The sequence below is a fragment of the Oryctolagus cuniculus genome, chromosome 19, assembly GCF_964237555.1.
Source record: "Oryctolagus cuniculus chromosome 19, mOryCun1.1, whole genome shotgun sequence".
Classification (NCBI taxonomy): Eukaryota; Metazoa; Chordata; class Mammalia; order Lagomorpha; family Leporidae; genus Oryctolagus; species Oryctolagus cuniculus.
The window spans coordinates 17476503-17501894 of NC_091450.1; the positions used below are offsets into that span (position 1 = coordinate 17476503).

At 40.2% G+C, this 25392-nt stretch overlaps 1 protein-coding gene across 20 annotated transcripts in view; it reads right to left on the bottom strand.

Moving 5' to 3' along the window:
* The window catches only part of LOC100353262 (phospholipid-transporting ATPase ABCA3), a 236330-nt gene that overhangs the window by 82121 nt on the left and 128817 nt on the right, over positions 1–25392 (bottom strand). For all 20 annotated transcript variants that reach the window (XM_070064622.1, XM_070064627.1, XM_070064623.1 and 17 more), the window contains 5 exons: positions 24079–24233; positions 14180–14335; positions 13638–13848; positions 6855–7005; positions 3627–3725 (listed from right to left, as the gene is read on the bottom strand). In XM_070064622.1, coding sequence (XP_069920723.1) covers positions 3627–3725; positions 6855–7005; positions 13638–13848; positions 14180–14335; positions 24079–24233 — 772 coding nt within the window. The remainder of the gene's footprint in view (positions 1–3626; positions 3726–6854; positions 7006–13637; positions 13849–14179; positions 14336–24078; positions 24234–25392) is intronic.

Genomic DNA, 25392 nt, shown 5'->3' on the forward strand with positions numbered 1-25392 from the left:
ATGGGGGGGAAGCCATTGTAATCCATAAGCTGTACTTTGGAAATTTATATTCATTAAATAAAAGTTTAAAAAAAAACAACAAAAAATAATAGTATAATTTGGTAAAAGTATAGGCAATATAAAATGCAAATCATGATATCAAACATTCAAATTGTGTAGGGGAAGAAGAGTTAAAGTACACAGGTTTTCTTTTCTTTTTTGCATTCAAAGGTACATTGATGTCACACTAGAATAACCTGTTTTACCTGTAACATGTTTTCTGTAAGTCTCATGATAACCACAGTGCAAAAACTATAATAAGTACACTAGGCATAATAAAGCAAGGCATTAAAACTTACTACTAGAGAAAATAACCTCATCATAAAGGAAGACAACAAGAGTCAAAGAAAGCAAGAACGGATCTACAAAACAACCATAGAACAATTGACAAAATGGCAGTACTAAGTCCTTACTTAACAATAATCACCTGAATGTAAAAGGATTAAAATTTTCAATTAAAAATCAGAGCATGGATTAATGGATTATGAAAAGAGTCAATGAAATACCACCTACCAAAGACTCAGTTCATATGTTAGGACACACAGACTGAAAGTGAATGGATAGCAAAGTATAGTCCATGCAATTGCAAATCAAAAGAGATCAGGAGTAGTTACACTTCCATCAGATAAAATATACTTTAATTCAAACACTGTAAAATTAGACAAATAAGATCATTATAAAAATAGGTCAGTTCAGCAAGAGAAAATACTAATTATGGCTATATATGTACTCAATATCAGAGTATCTAAATATGTAAAGCAAATATTAGTAAGCCTCAAAGGAGAAAATGACTTCATTACACTAATAGGGAACTTTAACACTCCGCTTTCAATATCCAGGCAGAAAGTCAATAAAAACTAGACCTAAATTGCACTTTAGATCAAATGGACCTAACAGACATTTAAACACACAAACACACACACACATGCACACACATACATATATAGTTCTCAAAATGTAAAAGAAAAAAAAAAGCTTTGATTAGAAAGTGCTACTTGCTAGCTTTGTGGCCTTGGGAAATAAGTCAGTCCTCTGGCATTTTAGTGTTCTCACTTATAAAGTGGGGATAATAATATAATCTACTCCTTCAGGTCACTGTAAGGATTTATTGTCTTCAAATTCAATAATAAAGAATAGGACTTTGGGGCCAGTGCTGTGGTGTAGCAGGTAAGGCCACTACCTGTAGTGCCAGCAAACCATATGGGTGCCAGTTTGAGTCCTGGCTGCTCCGCTTCTGATCCAGCTCTCTGCTGTGGCCTGGAGAGCAGTAGAAGGTGGCCCAAATCTTTGGGCCCCTGTACCCGCATTGGAGACCCAGAAGAAGCTCCAGGCTCCTGGCTTTGGATCAGCCCAGCTCTGGCCATTGGGGCCATTTGGGGTGTGGACTAGCAGATGGAAGACCTCTCTCTCTCTGTGCCTCAGCCTCTCTGTAACTCTGCCTTTCAAATAAATAAATAAAAAAATTTTTTTTAAAAAAGAATATGACTTTGAAAATATTAAGCACCTACATTAACTACTTAAACATTTCCATAGTCTTCATCATATATCAATCTTATCATTGCTAAAGGTACCATTCACTAACTACATATAAGGGGCTATATATTGTAACTGTACAATGTCCTTTGAACAAATCACTGCATATCCTTGCACTAGTTTCCTAGGGAGGTTAAAGTGAAGTTTGGAGAGGTCATGCACCTTATATCAGGCCATTTCGCTAAACTGCAGTGCAGTCAGCCTATGATCTCAGCTCTATTTGACACTGCTGCCTTTGCTACCTTGATTGAGTAGCACAGAGACATTCGCTTTATAGACAGAAAGTCATTTTGACTAAAATTTGATAGAATCTACAAACAAAACTAAAGAGAAGGTAGGTAAAGAGACTCTGAAGCAAACATTAGCGATAATTGCTGAGGGAGAAGGTGTCATGGTCCAAGGTTTTAACCTGCATTCACAATTGCAGGTGGAGCATCTACTGCAGCGATAGTAACTTTAAATGGTAGTCACTCATTCAGTCATCTTTTTATGAATATCCATTAGGTGGCAGGTATTCTGTGAAGGCCTAAATATAACCAGTGAATAGCACAGACAAGCTCCCCGGCCTTAGGGAGGTTTTTTTTTCTACTTGTGCTCCCACAGTTAATTATAATTTAGCTCCCTATACAGGTTTCTAGAAATAGATGAGAATACTCAATTGAATAAGCAAAAGACCCTTCTATTTTTTAAGAAAAAATTAAATTATATTTGAAAGGAGAAGTGCGAGAGGGAGAGGGGGAGAGAGAATGGGGAAGAGGGAGAGACAGACAGACATCTTCCATCTGCTGGTATACGCTTCAATGGCCGGACTAAGCTGGGCCATTCTGAGGCTGGGAGCCCAGAACTCAATCTGGTCTACCATGTGGGTGGCTGGGACCTATCGCTTGAGCAACTGCATTATCTGCTGCCTCTCAGGGTGCACATTACCAGGAAGCTGGGATTGAAGTGGAGTCTGGACTTGAATCCAGGCACTCTGGTATGAGATGCAAGTGTCCCAAGTGGTGTCATAATTGCTGTGCCAAATGCCTATCTCAGAGGTCCTTTTTTATAAATTGTCTTAGTTTGTTTTGTGCTGCTGTAACAGAATATCTGAGACTGTGTAGTTTATAATGAAGAGAAATTTCTCATGGTTCTGGAGGTTGGAAGTCCAGTGTACCTAGTAAGGGTCTTCTTGCTGTGTTATCTCATGGCAAAAGGTGGAAGGGCAAGGGGGTGGGAATTAGGGGGCCAAACTTGCTTTTATAACAAATTCACTCCCATGATAATGAACCCACTCCCCATATCCATGACAACATTAATCCATGCATGAGAGCAGTGCTCTCATGACCTACTCACCTCTTCATAGTACCACCTCTCAATACTGTTGCACTTGATTAGTTTCTATCAAATTGGGAGATACTTTCAAACTATTGCATGAATTATCCTTACCATGAATTAATGACATCACCTTTTAATTTACATACATTAGTGTTTTAAAAATTTAATTTAAGTGAATTACTCTAGAGCACTTCAAGATACTGACAGTATAGAATCTCTGAGTTACAGAGAATGAAGTCTAGACTCAGTTCTATCATCAACTTAACCAAAAGGACAGTTTGTGAATCTTTGTAACAGATAATCAGCTGATATTGCCTAGTGATAGCCTGAACTCCCTAACACTGAAGCTGGCATTTTTACACAATACAAGGAACAAATTACGTATAAATTAAACAAATTACAAAAATATGGCTAGGTCAAAATTTTAAAATCATTCCTAGTATGAACTCAAAGTCAGAACAGAACTTTTCCTATGATAACATAAGTATTAATTCTTATTTTTTTCCCTTTGATGAATTCTAATTCCTCTAGGACAGAAAGACACATGTATGAAGGCTCAAGCTGAAAGTGTTTAGGTATTCTCAACTGAACATGCAGAAATACATTAGCATAAAGTTGTGACATATTTGAAAACTGTAACACTGTGATTACTCTAACTGCAAACAGGGTGGGGTTTGTTCTTAAATTGATGTTGGACTTTAGGGTGGAAGTCTTTTTTTAAGGTCATTATTACTCACTTAAGGTAAACATCTTCCATGGTAGTGATTGAAGCAACAAAGCTGACAATGCCAAGATCTTTCTGTTTCATTTCCAGCTCATTAAATAGATCTTTAAACCTAGGAGAGAAGAAAGAGGGAAGAATAGACTGGCATTAGTCTAGATAAGTTTTGTTTTTTAAAGTTAATTTTAATTGAATTAAAATGTATTTACTTCTTTCTCATTTAATATTACTTAATATTACCAGTCATTTTCTTTCCTTTTTAATTGTGGTAGATTATAGAATGCAAACATTTACCATTTAAATTAATTGTTAAGCACTGTAATAATTTATTATTCTAGTGACATTAATATAACTAGAAATGGTCTTGGTCATACCACACTTCTAGAACTTCCTGCCTTCTAGAAATTCTGTACTCATTGCTCTTCCCCCTTTTCTGGGAGAAAAACCACTATGGGCCATTTATTGTACTAAACCTCTTAATGTGATTATTTAAAAAAAAAAATTAGCCTGGCTGGTGCTGCGGCTCAATAGGCTAATCCTCCGCCTGCGGCGCCGGCACACCAGGTTTTAGTCCCGGTTGCTCCTCTTCCAGTCCAGCTCTCTGCTATGGCCCGGGAGTGCAGTGGAGGATGACCCAAGTGCTTGGGCCCTGCACCCGCATGGGAGACCAGGAGAAGCATCTGGCTCCTGGCTTCGGATCAGTGTGGTGAGCCGGCCCCAGCGCGCCAGCCGCAGCGGCCATTAGGGGGTGAAACAATGGGCAAGGAAGACCTTCCTCTCTGTCTCTCTCTCACTGTCCACTGCCTGTCAAAAATTTAAAAAAAATTAAAAAAAAAATTGGCCATCCATTTCCCTCTGAAGAAATTAAAAAAAAAATGTTGAATGTCCTACCCTTCCTCCCCTCCCACTGGCCAAATATATGCATATGGAGAGGAAATTTCTATTGGCTCCATTTAAAATTATTTGAAGTATACAATTTAAGTACTCTTAAGTACATTCACAATGTCATGCAATCAACATTATCTAATTCTAGAACTTTTGACTACCCAAACTGAAACTCTGTACCCATTAAAAAGTAACTTATTTTTCTCCCTTCCCTGCATTCTCAATTCTTTGTTTCTATGAATTTGCCCATTTTATTTAGATAAAATAAAATTTTTATCCTGTTGGTGTCTGGCTTATTTCATTTAGCACATTTATTCTGCATATTTATTTCTACATTTACTCATGTTGAAGCATGTATCAGATCTGATTCCTTTTTATACTATTTATTGTATAGATATACCATATGTTGTTTATCCAGTCAGATGTCAATAGACATTTAGGTTGTTTACAAACTTTAGGTATTGTGAATAATGCTGTTGTGAACACTGGTGTACAAATACCTGTTTAAGTGCCTGTTTTCAGTTCCTTGGGTTATATACCTGGGATTGGCATTGCTGCATCACATGGTAATTCCTTATTTATTTTTTTGGTACTGCCATATTGTTTTCAAGCAGATGTACCATTTTATATTTCTACCAGCAATGTGTCAAGGGTTCCAATTTCTCTATATCCTCACATTTGCATTTGCATTTCCCCACTGGCTAGTGCTGTTAACATGTTTTTATGTACGTATTGGACATTCATATACTTTCTTTGCAGAAAATTTTATTTAAGTCCTTTGCCCATTTTTTAATTTGTTTTGTAACTAAATTTTTTTTAAAAAAATATTTTATTTATTTGAAAGACAGAGTTACAGAGAAAGGGAGAGACAAAGAGAGAGGTCTTCCATCTGATGGTTCACTCCCCAGATGGCCACCACGGCTGGAGCTGCACCCATCTGAAGCCAGGAGCCAGGAGTTTCTTCTGGGTCTCCCATGCGGGTGCAGAGGACCAAGGACTTGGGCCATCTTCCACTGCTTTCCCAGGCCATAGCAGAGAACTGGATAGGAAGTGGAACAGCCGGGACTTGAACCGGCGCCCGAACTTGAACCGGCACCCATATGGGATACCGGTGCTTCAGGTCAGGGCTTTAACTATCTGTACCACAGCACCGGCCCCTGTAACTAAATTTTCAATATTTAGTTACATAAAAATCCCAATTGGCCATGGAAAAAATGTTTAGTAGATCATTCTTCACTGTACTGCTTATTAAGAAATAAATGGAAAGAATGGGAGAAATTTAACTTAGCAAATTCTCCACTGTAACTTGATTTTTGGTTAAATTCTTTTGCTTTAATAAGATCAACTTATTTTATATTTATTATTAATTAATTTTATTTGAAAGGAGAGGCATAGAGACCCAGAGACAGAGACATGGATCTTCCATCTGCTGGTTCACCCCACAAATGCTCACAACAGCTGTGCTGAGCCAGGCTAAAGGCAGAAACTCAATCAAGATCTCCCACATTGGTAGCAGGGACTCCACTACTTGGGTGATTACCTGCTGCTTCCCAAGGTGTGCATTAGCAGCAAGTTGGAATCAGGAGCACAGTTGAGACTCAAACAAGATGTGGATGTACCAAGCAGTGTCTTATTCACTAAGCCAAATGTATGCCTCTGTTTCTCTTTCAATCATTAGTTTACAATTATTTTCATGTATGGCAGTCACTTTGAACCTTTGGGATTTCCAAGTAGTAATAACTTCAGGCAAGAACACAAAACTGGCATGCTTCCTAAGGGCAATGATGAGTACTCTCCATTTCTCTTAACTGGATGGGTCTCTTAATTGGATGGGCATCCCAGTTAAAATTATCCTGTCTGTTCCCTCTGTAACCAATTTGGTGAACTGCTGAGGTTAATCTCTGTGTTCTTGTCATCTCTGTTCCCAAAATGGTCATCCAAACTACTTTTAACTTTCAACACTTAATACTTCCTTGGATCCTACTCACCATGCAGAGAATTGGTATACTATGAACATCTTACCATGAGTTACCCCTTATTAATACCAGGAAGCTATAACCACTAGGTTGCAATGTCTCCCTCACTCTCCCCTGCTCAGCACCACCTCCCACAAATCCAAACCAAACAAAAAGGAAAATTCAAATAAGCCTTGAAAAATAGTTAATACATAAGGCAGTCTTCTGTTTAGTGAGAGAAATCTTCAGTTATGAGCTTTCTAACTTGAGGTGTTAAATGACAGCCACAACTGGGGACTTGGTCAGTTAGAAAAATACTACTCACTAAGTTTGTTAAATATGTGAAAATGAAAATGATTTATGGTCACCCCAAAACCATCCATCTAGGCTCTCTGCACCCATACCTTGTTGTATACTTTTTGGGTAGCATAAATGACAATTCATCTCCAATATCATTCTCCAAAGTGGCATCTGGAACATAATACTGAATCAATGCAGAAATCTTCTCTACATCACAATGTGGTTCCTTCTCCATAACTATGTGATATCCAGCACCTGGGAGAAAACATTTAGAAGACCAAAAGAAGAAAATTTTAATGCCCTTGTTAGGATCACCTTTGGCTGCCTAGGTCCACAAGGAAAAAAGTGTGGTGTATCACAAGACATTTGGTTATGACTCTAGCAAGGCTCATATCTAAAGCTTTCAAATGATGCTCTAATACATGATACATTGAATAAACAACTTCCTCTATAATTATTATACATGTCTTAATGAACCATAAATGAAAACTTAATGAACTATTAAGTGTCTATATGAAGAAAGGTGCCTGTTATATGGTTATTTTGAAATGGAAATCCTGATAAATAACTGTATTCATTTAGCTATTATTATTGGTTGTCTACTGTATCAGGCTATAATTTAGGCTCTGGGGATAAAAGTAGTGGAGCAGATAAAAATATGTGCCCTCCCAAACTTTTTTTTTTATCTTTTATTTAATGAATATAAATTTCCAAAGTACGACTCACGTGTTACAATGGCTTCCCCCCCATACCGTCCCTCCCACCCACAACCCTCCCCTTTCCCACTCCCTCTCCCCTTCCATTCACATCAAGATTCATTTTCGATTATCTTAATATACAGAAGATCAGCTTAGTATACCTTAAGTAAGTATTTCAACAGTTTGCTCCCACACAGAAACATAAAGTGAAATATAATAGATGATTTTTTTTTAGATGATGATGAAATCAGATCAGACCTATTGTCATGTTTAATCCCAGTGAGAATCAAGTTGGGAATTGATAATTTCTTTTTTTTTTTTTTTTTTTACAGAAGATCAGTTTAGTGTACATTAAGTAAAGATTTCAATCGTTTGCACCCCCATAGAAACACAAAGTGAAATATACTGTTTGAGTATTCGTTATAGCATTAAATCTCAATGTACAGCACACTAAGGACAGAGATCCTACATGAGGAGTAAGTGCACAGTGACTCCTGTTGTTGACTTTACAAATTGACACTCCTGTTTATGGCATCAGTAATCTCCCTATGCACCAGTTATGAGTTTCCAAGGCTATGGAAGCCCCTTGAGTTCTCCGACTCTTATCTTGTTTAGACACGGTCATAGTCAAAGTGGAGGTTCTCTCCTCCCTTCAGAGAAAGGCACCTCCCTCTTTGAAGACCTGTTCTTTCCACTGGGATCTCACTCACAGAGATCTTTTTGCCAGAGTGTCTTGGCTTTCCATGTGTGAAATACTCTCATGGGCTTTTCAGCCAGATCCGAGTGCCTTTAGGGCTGATTCTGTGCCCTCCCAAACTTGTTAGCTTTATGTGTGTGCTTCCATAGCCCACTGTGCCTTCTCCTGTCATAGTGTTCATCATAGAGGCTACTTATCATGATATTCTTGTAGGCAAGGACTATGTATTACACTATTCACATATATAATATGTGTTCTTAGATTAATAAATTACTTTGTAATTGAAAAACAAGCCTTGCTCACGGACATTAACCTTGCTCTCCACTAACCTTACAAAGCTGAGCAAGACAAAGAGCAGGCGCCATTTTACGTATGTAGAGAGGCGCCTGCCATTAACCAAGCAGAAAAACCTGACTCTGGTGGGGAGAAATAACAGGAGGTTAAGACCTAGTTAGTGAAAGTGTGGAGCTAACGAACTGAGACTGTGAAAATCTGGTGGGGGGGGGAGGCAAGAGAACTCACTAAGTACACAAACTTGGTAACCTGGGCAAATTGGTGAGAGACTGTGGAGAAACTTGAGACCACACTGAGGGCTGCATAAACTCTTTGTGTGGCCCCAGGGGCAAGTAGACAAATACCACAGGGGCCAGATTATATACATCAACTACCCTCAATCCCACTCAGCTGTGCGGAATTACTTCCCAACTGAGTCAAAAAAAAAAAAAAAAAAGAGAGAGAGAGAGAGAGAGAGAGTGAGCAAGCGATCGAGAGAACAATCTGGGTGAGTCACCTTTGGCACACCCTTAACCCTGAAGAACCAAACAGAGCTCTCTGGCCACACCCATCACAGCCTCTAAGGATCCATCAAAAGCAGACAGTCCACTTAATCTACAGTCACAGTATAACAAGAAAAAAACATCACAGCGAAGAAACCAAGGAATATCTCCAATATGACAAACAACAAACGCAAAAACCAAGGTAACAAGAACAAGGAAGACACTATGATGCCCCCAAATGAAATAGACACCCAATTCAAGATTATGAAGATGATGAGACAGAAGAAATGCAAGAAGTGGATCTCAAAAAATTGGTAAGAACATTAAGAAGTTATCAAAAACAAATTCTTGAATTACAGAAATCCTTAATGGACAAGATAGATAATCTCACTCGCGAAAATGAAATATTAATGAGGAATCAAAATGAAATGAAACAACTAGAAGAACATGAAAATGTGATAGTGAGGAGAAACCATAATGAAATGAAGAATTCAATTGATCAAATGACAAACACATTAGAGAACCTTAAAAACAGAATGAGTGGAGCAGAAGAGAAAATATTGGACTTAGAAGACAGAGAACAGGAAAATATACAGTCAAACCGAAGCAACGAAGAGGAAATTAGAAACCTAAAAAATATTGTCGGGAATCTTCAGGATACTATTAAAAAACCCAACATTCGGGTAATAGGAGTTCCTGAAGGCATGGAGAGGGAGAAAGGATTAGAAGGCCTTTTTAGTGAGATACTAGCAGAAAATTTCACAGGTTTGGAGAAGGACAGAGACATCCTAGTACAGGAAGCTCATAGAACCCCTAGTAAACACGACCAAAAGAAATCCTCACCACGACACGTTGTAATTAAACTCTCCACAGTGAAACATAAAGAAAAGATCCTAAAATGTGCAAGAGAGAAACGTCAGATTACTCTCAGAGGATCTCCAATCAGACCCACAGCTGACTTCTCATCAGAAACCCTACAAGCTAGGAGGGAATGGCGAGATATAGCCCAGGTACTAAGAGAGAAAAACTGCCAGCCCAGAATATTATATCCTGCAAAGCTCTCATTTGTGAATGAAGGTGAAATAAAGACCTTTCATAGCAAACAGAAATTCAAAGAATTTGTCGCCACTCATCCAGCCCTGCAAAATATGCTTCAAGATGTGTTACACACAGAAACACAGAAACACGGTCGTCAATATGAAAGAAGGTAAAGGAAGGAAACCTCACAGCAAAAGATCACAGGGAATTCAAAGCATATATTAGAACTTATCTTTGGCAAATGGCAGGGCAAAGTTACAACTTATCAATAGTCACATTGAACATTAATGGCCTGAGCTGTCCAGTTAAAAGACACCGATTCGCTGATGGAGTTAAGGAACAAAACCCATCTATTTGCTGCTTACAAGAAACACATCTTTCCAACAAAGATGCATACAGACTGAAAGTGAAAGGCTGGAAAAAGATATACCATGCCAACAGAAATGAAAAAAGAGCGGGCATAGCCATCTTAATATCGGACAACATAAACTTTACCACAAAAACTGTTAAGAGAGACAAAGAGGGGCACTATATAATGATTAAGGGATCAATTCAACAGGAAGATTTAACGATTATCAATATATATGCACCTAATTACAGGGCACCGGTTTATTTAAAAGATTTGTTAAGGGACTTAAAGGGAGACTTAGACTCCAATACAATAGTACTGGGGGACTTCAATACTCCACTCTCAGAAATAGACAGATCAACAGGACAGAAGATCAACAAGGAGACAGTAGATTTAAATGACACTATAGCCCAAACAGGGAAACCTATCAGAAATGGATAGATTCCTGGACACATGCAACCTACCTAAATTGAACCAGGAAGACATCGAAAACCTAAACAGACCCATAACTGAGACAGAAATTGAAACAGTAAGAAAGGCCCTCCCAACAAAGAAAAGCCCAGGACCAGATGGATTCACTGCTGAATTCTACCAGACATTTAAAGAAGAACTAACTCCAATTCTTCTCAAACTATTCAGAACAATAGAAAAAGAGGGAATCCTCCCAAATTCTTTCTATGAAGCCAGCATCACCTTAATTCCTAAGCCGGAAAAAGATGCAGCACTGAAAGAGAATTACAGACCAATATCCCTGATGAACATAGATGCAAAAATCCTCAATAAAATTCTCGCCAATAGAATGCAACAACACATCAGAAAGATCATCCACCCAGACCAAGTGGGATTTATCCCTGGTACGCAGGGATGGTTCAATGTGCACAAAACAATCAACGTGATACACCACATTAACAGACTTCAGAAAAAAACCATATGATTATCTCAATAGACGCCAAGAAGGCATTTGATAAAATACAACACCCTTTCATGATGAAAACTCTAAGCAAACTGGGTATGGAAGGAATATTCCTCAATACAATCAGAGCAATCTATGAAAAACCCACAGCCAACATCCTATTGAATGGGGAAAAGTTGGAAGCATTTCCACTGAGATCTGGTACCAGACAGGGATGTCCACTCTCACCACTGCTATTCAACATAGTTCTGGAAGTTTTAGCCAGAGCTATTAGGCACGAAAAAGAAATTAAAAGGATACAAATTGGGAAGGAAGAACTCAAACTATCCCTCTTTGCAGACGATATGATTCTTTACTTAGGGGATCCAAAGAACTCTACTAAGAGACTATTGGAACTCATAGAAGAATTTGGCAAAGTAGCAGGATATAAAATCAATGCACAAAAATCAACAGCCTTTGTATACACAGGCAATGCCATGGCTGAGGAAGAACTTCTAAGATCAATCCCATTCACAATAGCTACAAAAGCAATCAAATACCTTGGAATAAACTTAACCAAGGACGTTAAAGATCTCTACGATGAAAATTACAAAAAAAGATTTTTCATTTTTAAAAAGATTTTATTTATTTATTTGAGAGGTAGAGTTATGGACAGCGAGACGGAGAGACAGAGAGAAAGGACTTCCGTTCACTAGTTCACTCCCAAATGGCCACAATGGCCGGAACTACGCCGATCCCAAGCCAGGAGCCAGGAGCTTCCTCCCCATCTCCCGTGCAGGTGCAGGGGCCCAAGGACTTGGGCCATCTTCTACTGCTTTCCCAGGCCATGGCAGAGAGCTGGATTGGAAGAGGAGCATCTGGGACTAGAACCGGCATCCATATGGGATGCTAGCTCCGCAGGTGGAGGATTAACCCACAGTGCCACGGTGCTGGCCCCAGTGATTTATTTTTTAAAAGCACAGCTGCTTAAATTATGTGGCTCATAACCCAGGAACACCCAATTCAGATGACATAAGCCTAATTTTGGATATAGAACCCCTAAAAGGCAACTGTGTAGAAGAATTTGTGAAATGGAAAAATGACATCTTCCCTACTAAAATCCAGCAAAATAAAACAGGTTATTAACTAGAAGATCTATGCTTGATATGCTAGTATCCACTTTTTGATCATATAAGAAACATAAACAAAAATCTATTAAGTGATTATAGACTCTGAACAAGCAAATGGGCATCTAAGTATGATTGTAGGGAGGTTTTCTGATATATCTGGGTCCCAGTTATAAATTTTATATAATGAAGTTATTTTGAATTGTTTTCAATAAGATATAAAAGGTGAGTAGCACTGTAATCAATAGAGATAGTTGGAGTTGAATAAACTTAAATACTGAATAAATGAATCACTGAAGCAAATAATCCTTAATTATATTTCTTTAAGTTTTATTTATTTATTTATTTATTTTTTTTGACAGGCAGAGTGGACAGTGAGAGAGACAGAGAGAAAGGTCTTCCTTTTGCCATTGGTTCACCCTCCAATGGCTGCTGTGGCCGGAGCGCTGCGGCCGGCGCACTGCGCTGATCCGTAGCCAGGAGCCAGGTGCTTCTCCTGGTCTCCCATGTGGGTGCAGGGCCCAAACACTTGGGCCATCCTCCACTGCACTCCTGGGCCACAGCAGAGAGCTGGCCTGGAAGAGGGGCAACCGGGACAGAATCTGTTGCCCCGACCGGGACTAGAACCTGGTGTGCCGACGCTGCAAGGTGGAGGATTAGCCTATTGAGCCGTGGCGCCGGCCTAATTATATTTCCACTTACATTTATAATCTCGTTTTGTAGGCCTATTTCTATAATTTTGGCCCTGAATAATTCACTGTTTAATATATCTATTTTATCTCCCTTGAAAGCTGTATACTTACCAGAGACAAGGGCATTTTTATTCTACTTATGTTATCCTTTCATTGTGTTCTACATTCTTACTGTCAATTACCACATCTATGAGTTATCTCAACACTTCAGGGATTTTGTGTTGATTTGGCAAAGAACTAGAGTCAGAGATGTCTGATTTTTCTACTTTCTCTCCTCATCAATCAATCACTTAAAGAAATACATCTAGAGGCAAAACTATGTTATAGAGACAAAGAAAACTGTCATTAGGTACAAAATTGGACAAATATGCATGGTATTTGTAGGCTGATAAAAGGACTTCCTGTATCTGATAGTATATGCTAAAGAATATGTGTTAAGTATATACTGGGAATACACATATTGCAAAGGACTTTAAATACCAACTGTAATGGTTGAGACTTAGTAGGCCACAGAGTGTTACTGAAGTTCTAAATATACAGTCAAAACATAATGAAAATCACATTAAGATAATATTATTAATATAACAATATCTTAAGAATGATCAAAGGGAGAGAGACCATATTTTCGTTTCAGGAAGACTGAAGAACCACAACAGCGCAGGGTACCCTTGATCATGATGGCAATGCGGTCACCCAGGATATCAGCTTCATCCATGTACTGGGTGGTCAGTAAGATGGTACGATTGTGTTTATACTGCTGAAGGAGATGCCAGAAGACCCTCCTTGAGGTTGGGTCCATGCCAGATGATGGTTCATCAAATATCAGTACCTAAAGTCAGAAGAAAAATTCCATGACCACTGATAATTAATGATATGCTACTTGTAGGTTTCCTAATTATTTGAGAACACATTTAAGCTAAGATACAGAATTTAGAGTAAATTAGAGGGTTTTTAACTCTAGGAAAAAAAAAAAGAATCCCCAAATATGTTGTAGCAGCTTGGCTACTGATTATCATTAGCAAGCCTCCTGTTAGCATCAGATCAACTCTTAGGCTACTGCCAGCTGAGTTTTCTAGATCAGCTGGCAGGATCCAATATTAATTGCCTCTCTGCTGTCACACTGTGTGCTCATGCATTCTGTCTCTTTCCCCAATGAATACCTTGGAGCTTCCCATTAGTGCTATAATGATGGACAGTTTGCGCTTCATTCCTCCACTCAGTTCTTGTGGAAATGCATCATGCTTTTCCAGCAGGTTAAAAATAGACAGCATGTGGTCAGTCTCCACAGTACACTTCCTTTGAGGTATTCCTTTTATCTAGAAAGAGGAACCAGAATTTACCTCGTGCATCTGACTTCATTTTCAGAGAGCTCTTAGACCACAACTTTTCTTACCCTTGCCACACAGATATATGAGGTTTCTTGCAACTAAATCTTTAGAAACATTTTATATAAACTTCATTACAACAGTAAAAAATAGTCTTTTTTCCCATGCCTGCATTTTTGTTTGCTTGGCTAATCCTTTTAATTACATGGTTGTAATTATAAAATTTCCACTACTCATTTTATATAAAACAGGTTAACAATACAAGATTTCCAAATGCAACAATATGTATCAAACTACATATATCTGCAAAGATTACAGCCATTGTGAAGCTTTATCTTAAAAATACTTTCAAGAAGATCAGGCCATCAAAGAAAGAGGTACCTTTCTTTGAAAGGAGGAGAGAACTTCCACTTTGATTATGGCCATGTCTAAATAAGGTCGGAGTCTGTGAACTCAAGAGGCTTCCATAGCCTTGGCAGCTCATGACAAGAGCCTAGGATGATTATTGACATCATAAATAAGAGTGTCAATTGTTAAATCAACAGCAGGAGTCACTGTGCACTTACTCCCCATGTAGGATCTCTGTCCTTAATGTGTTGTACTATGTGCATTAACGTTAAAACTAGTATTCAAACAGTACTTTATACTTTGTGTGTCTGTGTGGGTGCAATATGTTGAAATCTTTACTTAATATATACTAAGTTGACCTACTGTATATAAAGATAATTTAAAAAATGAATCTTAATGAAGAATGGGATGGGAGAAGGAGTAGGAGATGGGATGGTCTGTGGGTGGGAGGGAGGTTATGGGGGGAAAACTGCTATAATCCAAAAGTTGTACTTTCAAAATTTGTATTTATTAAATAAAAGTTAAAAAATACTCTCAGGAAAATAAACATCCTTCTCAGCCATTTTTCTCAGCTTTAAAAATAGGATTAGAAATATACATTTTAATAAAAAGCAAGATGATCAAATACTGATTACTCGGTTATATCATAAAACTTAATAATCTGTACACAAGTGCACATTAGATAAATCTGCAAATTATCCGTATAAAACCACAGTACTTTCGTCAGAGGACCGTGTCTGATGACAGTGAACTCTACTGGGTAAGTAAGGAGGTAATTTCCTGCACAGTTTAGGCCAACTGTCCAGTCACAGGACATTCTGTAGTGCTTCTGCAGAGAGGCAGGTGGGGCATCAGGAGCAACAGGCGAGCAGCAGCCTCCCCAGGACACAACAAGGAAGGCACAAAGCAGTATAAGGTTGTTCCTGATGTGTACTGCTTTTCAAAGCACAATCATAATTTCTTAGAAAAATGTATGAGAGCAAGTGGTGGCGATATTTCTAGAATACACAGCAACTGAGTGCATTGCCCATTTGTTAAGATGGGCGGTTCAGGCAAAGGGAAGGTTCCAGGAGCCTCGGGGACGCTGGGGCCACACGTGACCCCATTCACCTTGAGAAACCCTGGGGACTCCACCCTTGCTTGAGGCCCAAAAGGTAGAACAGGCCCCCCCCCCCCCCCCCCCCCCCCCCCCCGCCGCTCAGGGAGGGGTGAGCAGGCAGGGGAAAGGAGCGGGGAGAGGGGGATGCTGAGGCCTTCTGGGGAGTGGACGAGCAGGGGCCGCCGGGGACCAGCCACACTGCACCAGGGGAGCTCCCCACTGGCCCCTCCTCAGGAGAGCTTTGCACAAGGGCCTGCAAGCGCTGGCGCTGCACGACAAAGACCTGGGAGCCCAGCTCTGCAGACACCCTTCCCTTGGACTGTCCCTGGCCTAGAAAACTTGAGTTCCCCAAAGCTTTAAGGGCACCGAAACAGACTCAGCTGATTTAATCCATTGCAAAGGGTCGTGGGCACTTGCAGGGCCAGCTAAGGCTCTGACAGCAATCCCTCCATTTAACAGGCACGACAAAGGCTGCACGTGAGAATCCCAGAAGCTTCAGGGTGTTCCAGGATTTCCCCTGGGCGAGGGAGGGTCTGCTCTTCTATGCAGCAGGAAGACCATTCCAGTGCTCAGATCTGGAGCCTCCCTGGACTCCAACCACAGCCCGGTGAAAAGTGTGACTGCCACTGTGTGATCATCCATACCTGCATTTCTGTGTAAAAGTTTCTAAATTTTTAAAAATATCTTATAAAGACAATTGGAGCTCACCAATACAGGAAGGAAAGCAAGCACATTTCTGGCTTCCAGATATAATGGAGTAAATACACGTACCTTTTCATCTACTACTGAATTCAATTACTAAACATAGAGAAAACTCTGAAAAGTTAAATATTAGCAGTTGGGGCAGGTTGAACACAAGAATTAAGGTATCATTGAAACAGTGGTGAATTTATTATTTTCCCCTGTATAGACTATAACCTGCAACCAAAGTAATCCAAAACCCAGAAGTGAGTACTGTAGTCCAAATAGCGAGATTAAGAAGAAACGCTCTCATTCTGGATTTAGAGAGAGTTGTGGGCAATCATTTTTTCCCCTCTGTTCTGTGCCTCAGTTCATGGAATTGTTGTGACAAGGATGGTGAGAAGAACAGATAAGAATGGGAGTCTTGCAAAACTAAAACTCCAAGGACATGAATCTTCTCAGTTCAGTGGAGATGTGGCTGTAGTAGGGAAGGACCAGATCTCATTGTTTTTTACCATTTGTGAATGGAGGCCTGAGAAAGTAATCTTGAGAAACCAGAAAGTACTGGGAAGATAACAGGAGATAAGCAGCAAAGTAATATTATAGACTTGCTTATAAATTCATGTGCTCACTCCAGTACTTGTATATATCCTAATTAGTAATTCCATACTTTAAAACAGTACAAATGAGTACACACTTGCCTAGGTGCAAGACTGACTGATGAATATTACACACATGGGAAAGACTGAAACAGCACTGCAAAGACTTTGAAAAGATATAAATAAGAAGTAGAGTTTCATAATGTATTGTTCAAAATATTCAGATAGGGGCTGGTGCTGTGGCGTATCGGGTAAAGCTGCTGCCTGCAGTGCCAATATACCATATGGGCACCAGTCCTGGCTGCTTCACTTTTGATCTGCTATGGCCTGGGAAAGCAGTAGACGATGGCCCAAGTCCTTGGGTCCCTGAACCTGCCTGGGAGACCAAGACCAAGCTCCTGACTTCGCACTGGTGCAGCTATGACTGTTGCAGCCATCTGGGGGAGTGAACCAGGGGATGGAAGACCCCCATCCCCTCTCTGCCTCAGCCTCTCTGTAACTCTATCTTTCAAATAAAATAAATAAATCTTTTATAAAAAACCCAAAATATTCAGAATAAAACCCAAAGTTGCTTAGCAGACAAAGAAATCATAAAAATTCAATACAGGCCGGCGCCGCGGCTCACTAGGCTAATCCTCCGCCTAGTGGCGCCGGCACACCGGGTTCTAGTCCCGGTCGGGGCGCCGGATTCTGTCCTGGTTGCCCCTCTTCCAGGCCAGCCCTCTGCTGTGGCCCGGGAGTGCAGTGGAGGATGGCCCAGGTGCTTGGGCCCTGCACCCCATGGGAGACCAGGAAAAGCACCTGGCTCCTGGCTCCTGCCATCGGATCAGCGCAGTGCGCCGGCCGCAGCGCGCCGGCCGCGGCGGCCATTGGAGGGTGAACCAACGGCAAAGGAAGACCTTTCTCTCTGTCTCTCTCTCTCACTGTCCACTCTGCCTGTCAAAAAAAAAAAAAAAAAAAAAAATTCAATACATATAGGAAAAGACAAAGAACAGACATCAATCGCAATGGTTACAGATTCTGGAATTAAATGCCAAAGACCTGAATACAGATTTATTATTAAAATGCTTGAACAAGGTTTGCCACTATTGTACAATAGGTTAAGCCATTGCCTGCGGTGCCAGCACCCCATATGCATGCAGATTCAAGACCCAGCTGCTCTACTTCCAACCCAACTCCCTGCTAATGTACCTGGGAAGGCAGTGTAAGATAGCCCAAGTGTTTGGGCCTCTGCCAAACATGTGGGAGATCCAGATGGAGTTCCAGGCTCCTGGCTTTGACCTTACTTCAGCTGTTTTGGCCATTTGTGGAATGACCCAGCAGATGGAAGATGTCTCTCTCTTTTTCCTGGCTCTCTCCCTAATTCTGCCTTTCAAATAAGTGTTTTAAAAAATGACTTAATGAGTATCTGAAGACAGATATTAGCAAATAAAGTACTATATAAATGAAATAAAAAAACAAATGGGAACTTTAGAACTAAAAAAACCAAAATAAAAGTACATTTGTTTTTTCTTAAAATATTTTATTTTTATTTATTTGAGAGGTAATTACAGAGAAAGGGAGAGACAGAGAGAAAGGTCCATACTACGAAAAGCATTTACAGGGGCCAGCGCTGTGGTGCAGCAGGTAAAGCTGCCACCTGCAGTGCTGGCATCCCATTTGGGCGCCATTTCAAATCCTGGACATTCCACTTTGGATCCAGCTCCCTGCTGATGGCCTGGGAAAGCAGTGCAAAATGGCCCAAGGGTTTGGGCTCCTGCACCCACGCGGGAGACCTGAAAGAAGCTCCTGGCTTCAGATCAGCACAGCTTGGGCCATTGCAGCCATCTGGGGAGTGAACCAGAAGATGGAAGACCTCTCTGCCTCTCCCTCTCTGTAACTCTACCTTTCAAATAAATAAATAAATCTTAAAGAAAGCAATTTACAGATTCAATGTGATCCCCATCAAAATACCAATGACTTTCTTCCCTTTCTAGAAAAAATGATGCTGAAATTCATATGGAAACACAGGAGATCTCAAATAGCTAAAGCAATTTTATACAACAAAAACGAAGCCAGAGGCATCACAATACCTGATTTTAAGACACACTACAGGGAATTATAATCAAAACAGCCTGGTACTGGCACAAAAACAGACTTGTAGACCAATGGAACAGAACAAAAACTCCAGAAATCAATCCATGCATATACAACCAACTCATCTTTGACAAAGGAGCTAAAATCAATCCCTGGAGCAAGGATAGTCTCTTCAACAAATGATTCTGGGAAAACTGGATCTCCACATGCATAAAAATGAAGCAAGACTCCTAACCTACGCTTCACATGAAAATTCACTCAAAATGGATAAAAGATGTAAATTTATGACCTGATACCATCAAATTACTAGAGAACATTGGGGGAAACTCTGCAAGAGATTAGCATAGGCAAAGACTTCTTGGAAAAGATCCCTGAAGCACAGGTAATGAAAGCCAAAATTGAGAAATGAGATTACTTTAAGCTGAGAAGCTTCTGTACTGCAAAAGGAACATTTAGCAAAGTGAAGAGGTAACTTACAGAATGAGAGAAATTTTTTGTAAACTATGTAACTGATACAGAATTAATATCCAGAATCTATAAAGAGCTCAAGAAAAACAACAACTACAAAACAAACAATCCAGTTAAGAAATGGGCAACACTGCCAATCAAATTAATTAACCACTCCCCTTTGGAAGTGGGTTAAAAGCCTGGGACACGTTGTGTCCAGCCTTCTCTTCTTTGCCCTGGCCTCAAGTGAGGAGTGGGATGGCTGTAGCCCTGTGCCCACAGGGCGTGAGGCCTTTGGGCCACATTCCCTAGGCTTCCTGGCCTAGATGCTCCTCCATGTGGCTGGTTCCTGGTGCTCGGTATGAACCCAGATTTACCTGTCTCTCTCTCTCCTTTTTTTTTTTTTTTTGACAGGCAGAGTTAGACAGTGAGAGAGAAAGAGAGAGACAGAGAGAAAGGTCTTCCTTTTTCTGTTGGTTCACCCCCCAAATGGCTGCTACGGCTGGCGTGCTGCGCCGATCCGAAGCCAGGAGCCAGGTGCTTCCTCCTGGTCTCCCACGCAGGTGCAGGGCCCACGCACTTGGGCCATCCTCCACGGCCTTCCTGGGCCACATCAGAGAGCTGGACTGGAAGAGGAGCAACTGGGACAGAATCCGGCACCCCAACCGGGACTAGAACCCGGGGTGCCAGAGCTGCAGGCAGAGGATTAGCCAAGTGAGCCATGGCGCTGGCCTACCTCTCTCTCTTAAATAAAGCTCTTACTCTCCTATGCATCTTTCTCACTAAATAAAAGCATAAAATGTTAAAAAAAAAGAAATGGGAAAAAGACTTGAACAGCTCCTTCCTTCCTTCCTTCCTTCCTTCCTTCCTTCCTTCCTTCCTTCCTTCCTCCCTCCCTCCCTCCCTCCCTCCTTCCTTCCTTCCTTCCTTCCTTCGACAGGCAGAATGGACAGTGAGAGAGAGACAGAGAGAAAGGTCTTCCTTTGCCATTGGTTCACCCTCCAATGGCCGCCGTGCCCGGCGTGCTGCGGCCGGCACATCACGCTGATCTGAAACCAGGAGCCAGGTGCTTCTCCTGGTCTCCCATGTGGGTGCAGGGCCCAAGGACTTGGGCCATCCTCCACTGCACTCCTGGGCCATAGCAGAGAGCTGGCCTGGAAGAGGGGCAACCAGGACAGAATCCGGCACCCCGACCGGGATTAGAACCTGGTGTGCCGGCACTGCAGGCGGAGGATTAGCCTATTGAGCCACGGCACCGTGAATAGCCATTTTTCTACAAAGGAAGTCCAAATGCCCAAAGACACATGAGAAATTGCTCAGGATTACTAGCCATCAGGAAAATGCAAATTAAAACCACAATGAGGTTTAACCTCACCCCAGTCAGAATGGCTCCCATACAGGAATCAACAAACAAAATAAATGCTGGCAAGGATGTGGGGAAAAAGGTACTCTAATCTACTGTTGGTGGAAATGTAAACTGGTGCAACCACTGTGGAAGACAGTATGGAGATACCTCAGAAATCTGAATATAGATCTTTTTTTTTCTAAGATTTATTTATTTATTTGAAAGAGTGAGAAGAGGTAGAGACACACACACACACACACACACACACAGAGTCTTCCATCTGATGGTTCACTCTCCAATTGGCTGCAATGGCAGGAGCTGCGCTGATCTAGAGCCAGTAGCCAGGAGCCAGGAGTTTCTTCTGGGTCTCCTACATGGGTGCAGGGGCCCAAGGACTTGGGCCATTTTCTACTGCTTTCCCAGGCCTCAGCAGAGAGATGGATCAAAAGTGGAGCAGCTGGGTCTCGAACCGGCACCCATATGGGATGCAGGTGCTTCAGGCCAGGGTGTTAGCCCATCGTGCCACAGTGCCAGCCCCAAAACTGAATTTGGTTGAATATAGATCTACCATTTGCCCCATCCATCCCACTCCTGGGAATTTATCGAAATAAAATGAAATCAGCAGATAAAAGAGTTCTCTCTACCTCCATTGTTATTGCAGCTCAGTTCACAATAGCTAAGATATGGAATCAACCCAGATGTCCACCAACTGAAGACTGGATGAAGAAATCATGGTATATATACACTATGGAATACTACACAGTAGTAAAAATGAAATCCTGTCTTTTGCAACAAAATAGATGCAACTGGAAAACATTATACTTAATGAAATGTCAGTGCCAAAAAGACAAATACTATATGTTCTTCCTGATCTGTGGTACTAATAGAGTACCTAAAAGGTAATCTGTAGGAATCAAATTGACATTTTGAGATTTGATGATTGTTTACAGTCTTTGTCTCAACTGTTGAGGAATAACATTTTTTTCCTTTATACTACTTTTTGAATTCTTTACTTAGTGTTGAGTTAATCTTATGTGTAGAAAGCTAACTGAAAATAGATGTTTATAAGAATTAAGAATGAGGGGGAGTGGCTGGTGCTGTGGTATAGCAGGTAAAGCCATCACCTGCAGTGCTGGTATCACATATGGGTGCCAGTTTGAGTACTGGCTTCTCTACTTCTGATCCAGCTCTCTGCTATGGCCTGGGAAAGTAGAAGATGGCCAGCCCAAGTCCTTGGGCCCCTGCATCCACATGGGAGACTCAGAGGAAGCTCCAAGCTCCTGGCTTCAGATTGGCGCAGCTCTGGCCATTGCGGCTATCTGGGAAGTGAACAATGGATGCAAGAACCCCCCCTCCCCACTTCTCTCTCTCTCTGTCTGCCTCTCTGTAACTCTGCCTTTGAAATCAATCAATCAATCAATCAATCAATCTTTTTTTAAAAAGTACATTGTTATAAAAAAAAATAAGAGTTGGAATAGGAGAGGGAGGAGGAAGAAGGGTGGGATCATGGGCAGGAAAGAGGGTAGGGTAGAAGTACTGCTATGTTCCTGAATCTGTATATAGGAAATACATAAAATTTGTATAGCTTAAATAAAAATTTTTAAAAAGTATATAGAAAAAGAAACATAATGATGTAGAAGGTGTACCTTGCAAGTCATAAAGTCTAAATTTTGAATTTAGACTCTGTAAACTCATTCAAATAAATTTACTTTTCTCCAAAAAAAAGAGCAATCAACAGCTGAAGGAAAATGTGATGTAATATTTACAGTTTCACTCATTTGATCAAGAAAATGATAAAACAAGCTACAGATTAGGAAAGGTATTTGCAAGACACATGTTCAACAAAGGATACATATCCAGAACACACGAAGAATTCTAAAAGACTAAAAAGTGAGAGAACAAATAACTCAAATGAAAGATGGACAAAGTGGGTCTGGCCCTGTGGCAAAGTGGGTAAAGCTGCTGCCTGCAATGCCAGCATCCCATATGGGCACCGGTTTGAGTCTGGCTGCTCCACTTCTGATCCATCTCTCTGCTAATGCACCTGGGAAAGCAGCAGAAGATGGCCCAAGTCCTTGGGCCCCTGCACCCACAAGGGAGACCTGGAAGAAGCTCCTGGTTCCTGGCTTCAGATCAGCGCAGCTCTGGATGTTGTGGCCATCTAGGGAGTGAACCAGCAGATGGAGGACACCTCTGTCTGTCTGTCTTTCTGTCTCTCTGCCTCTGCCTCTGCTTCTCTGTAACTCTGCCTTTCAAGTAATAAATAAATTTAAAAAAAGAAAAAAAAGATGGACAAAAGACCTGATTAAATACTGCATCAAAGAGGCTACAGAGATAGCCAATCAGCAAACATAAGATGTTGAACATCATTACCCAATCATAAAATGCACATTAAAGTCACAATTAAAAACCAGTATACACTTATTAAAACCTGAAATGCAAATTAAAAGCACAACTAAATACCACTATATACTTATTAAAACACTTTTTTAAAAGTATTGACAATCCCAAACACTGGCTAGAATGTGTAGCAATTGGTATCCTCATACATTGCTGCTGGGAATTGCAAACCAATATGGCTACTCTGGAAAACAGTGTCAGTTTCTTAAAAACAAATGCATACATGATCAAGTAATCCTACTCTGAGAGCAAAAAAACTTGTTTCACATTTAAATAAAAACATGTGCACAAAATTCAGGGAAGCTTTATCCAAAATCTTCAAAAATTTAAAACAATCCAAATGTCCCTTACATTGGTGTATCTTGGTATATCCAAACATGAAGTACTACTTACCAATTAAGAGGAACAAACTATCCATGCACACAGCAGCATGGAAGAATTTCAAAGGCAGTTGTTCACTGAAAGAAGCCAATCTCAAGATGTTACAGACTCCATGATTCCATTCTATGATATTCTCAAAAAGACAAAGCTATAGTGATGAAGAATAGACCAGTGGGTATAAGAGGGAAGAGGGATAACAACAAAAAATAGTATGAGGGGGTGCTTGGAATAATGAAACTGTTCTGTTTCCTGATTGCATTGTTGGTTAAATGTGTTAAAATTTACAGATCTGTATACATATTAAAAGGTAAAATGTCAAATTTACTGTATAATTTTATAAAATATATCTCAGACTCACCACAGAGTAGAAAAAAAGATGTTCGGATACTGTCAAGTCATCAAAAAACAAGTCATGCTGTGGACAGAAGCCCAAGTTTTTTCGAATCTTGATTATGTTACTTGAAATGTCATACCCATCAATATAGGCCTTCCCTTTGGTAGGAGGAAAACGACCTACGATTAAGCAAAATACATGAAGCTAAACTTTGGTAAGGTAATACTTTAGTGTATGTGCTGCCAAAGTGAGCACTTGGTAAGGGAATATAACACATTGCAAAATTAGCACCTCAGATTTAGTCCACTTATGGATTACTCAAAAGAATGAGTACTATCTCAGGCAAAGAATAGCTCAGAAAATATCAACCATTACATTACATTAGGGTTGAAGGACTGGCTATCTTTTAATTTTCTTTTTTCCTTTCCACTTTTATACTTTCTACAGTAAGTATGGAATATATTGGTAATAAAAATTTAAATAGTTTACTACATTCTAAATGTCAGAAGCAATTAGATAGTTACTTGTGAATTATATTAGGCTCTGTCACAGATGCTATGAAAAACATAAATATTAGGAATATATGATGTTTGTCTTCAATAAATATAAATATTAATAATATATTTATGTACTACTACTAGTGGTAACCAGTCTGTTTTTCATAAGACAATATCTGGTTATATGTAGATAAGAACTATAAAGCCTTTTAAACTCTTTGATTATTTAAAAGTACATATTCTTAAAATATATTTTTGAGGACTAAGAGTCAAAGGAAGCACATAAACAAGTCTAGTACCTGCTAATACTAACCGATAGAATAAAAAAAGGGGAGAGTGATCCAACATGGGAAGCGAGATACTCAGCAGACTCATAGAATGGCAGATGTCCTAAACAGCACTCTGGCCTCAGAATCAGCCCTAAAGGCATTCCGATTTGGCTGAAAAGCCCATGAGAGTATTTCAGGCATGGAAAGCCAAGACACTCTGGCCAAAAAAAAAAAAAAAAAAAAAAAAAAAAAAAAAAAAAAGAAAGAAAAAGAAAAAACAAAACAAAACAAAAACCTAAATGAAAGATCTCTGTGAGTGAGATCCCAGTGGAAAGAACAGGTCTTCAAAGAAGGAGGTACCTTTCTCTGAAGGGAGGAGAGAACCTCCACTTTGACTATGACCTTGTCTAAACAAGGTAAGAGTTGGAGAACTCAAGGGGCTTCCATAGCCTTGGAAACTCATGACTGGAGCATGGGGAGATTACTGAGGCCATAAACAAGAGTGTCAATTTGTTAAGTCAACAACAGGAGTCACTGTGCACTTACTCCTCATGTAGGATCTCTGTCCTCAA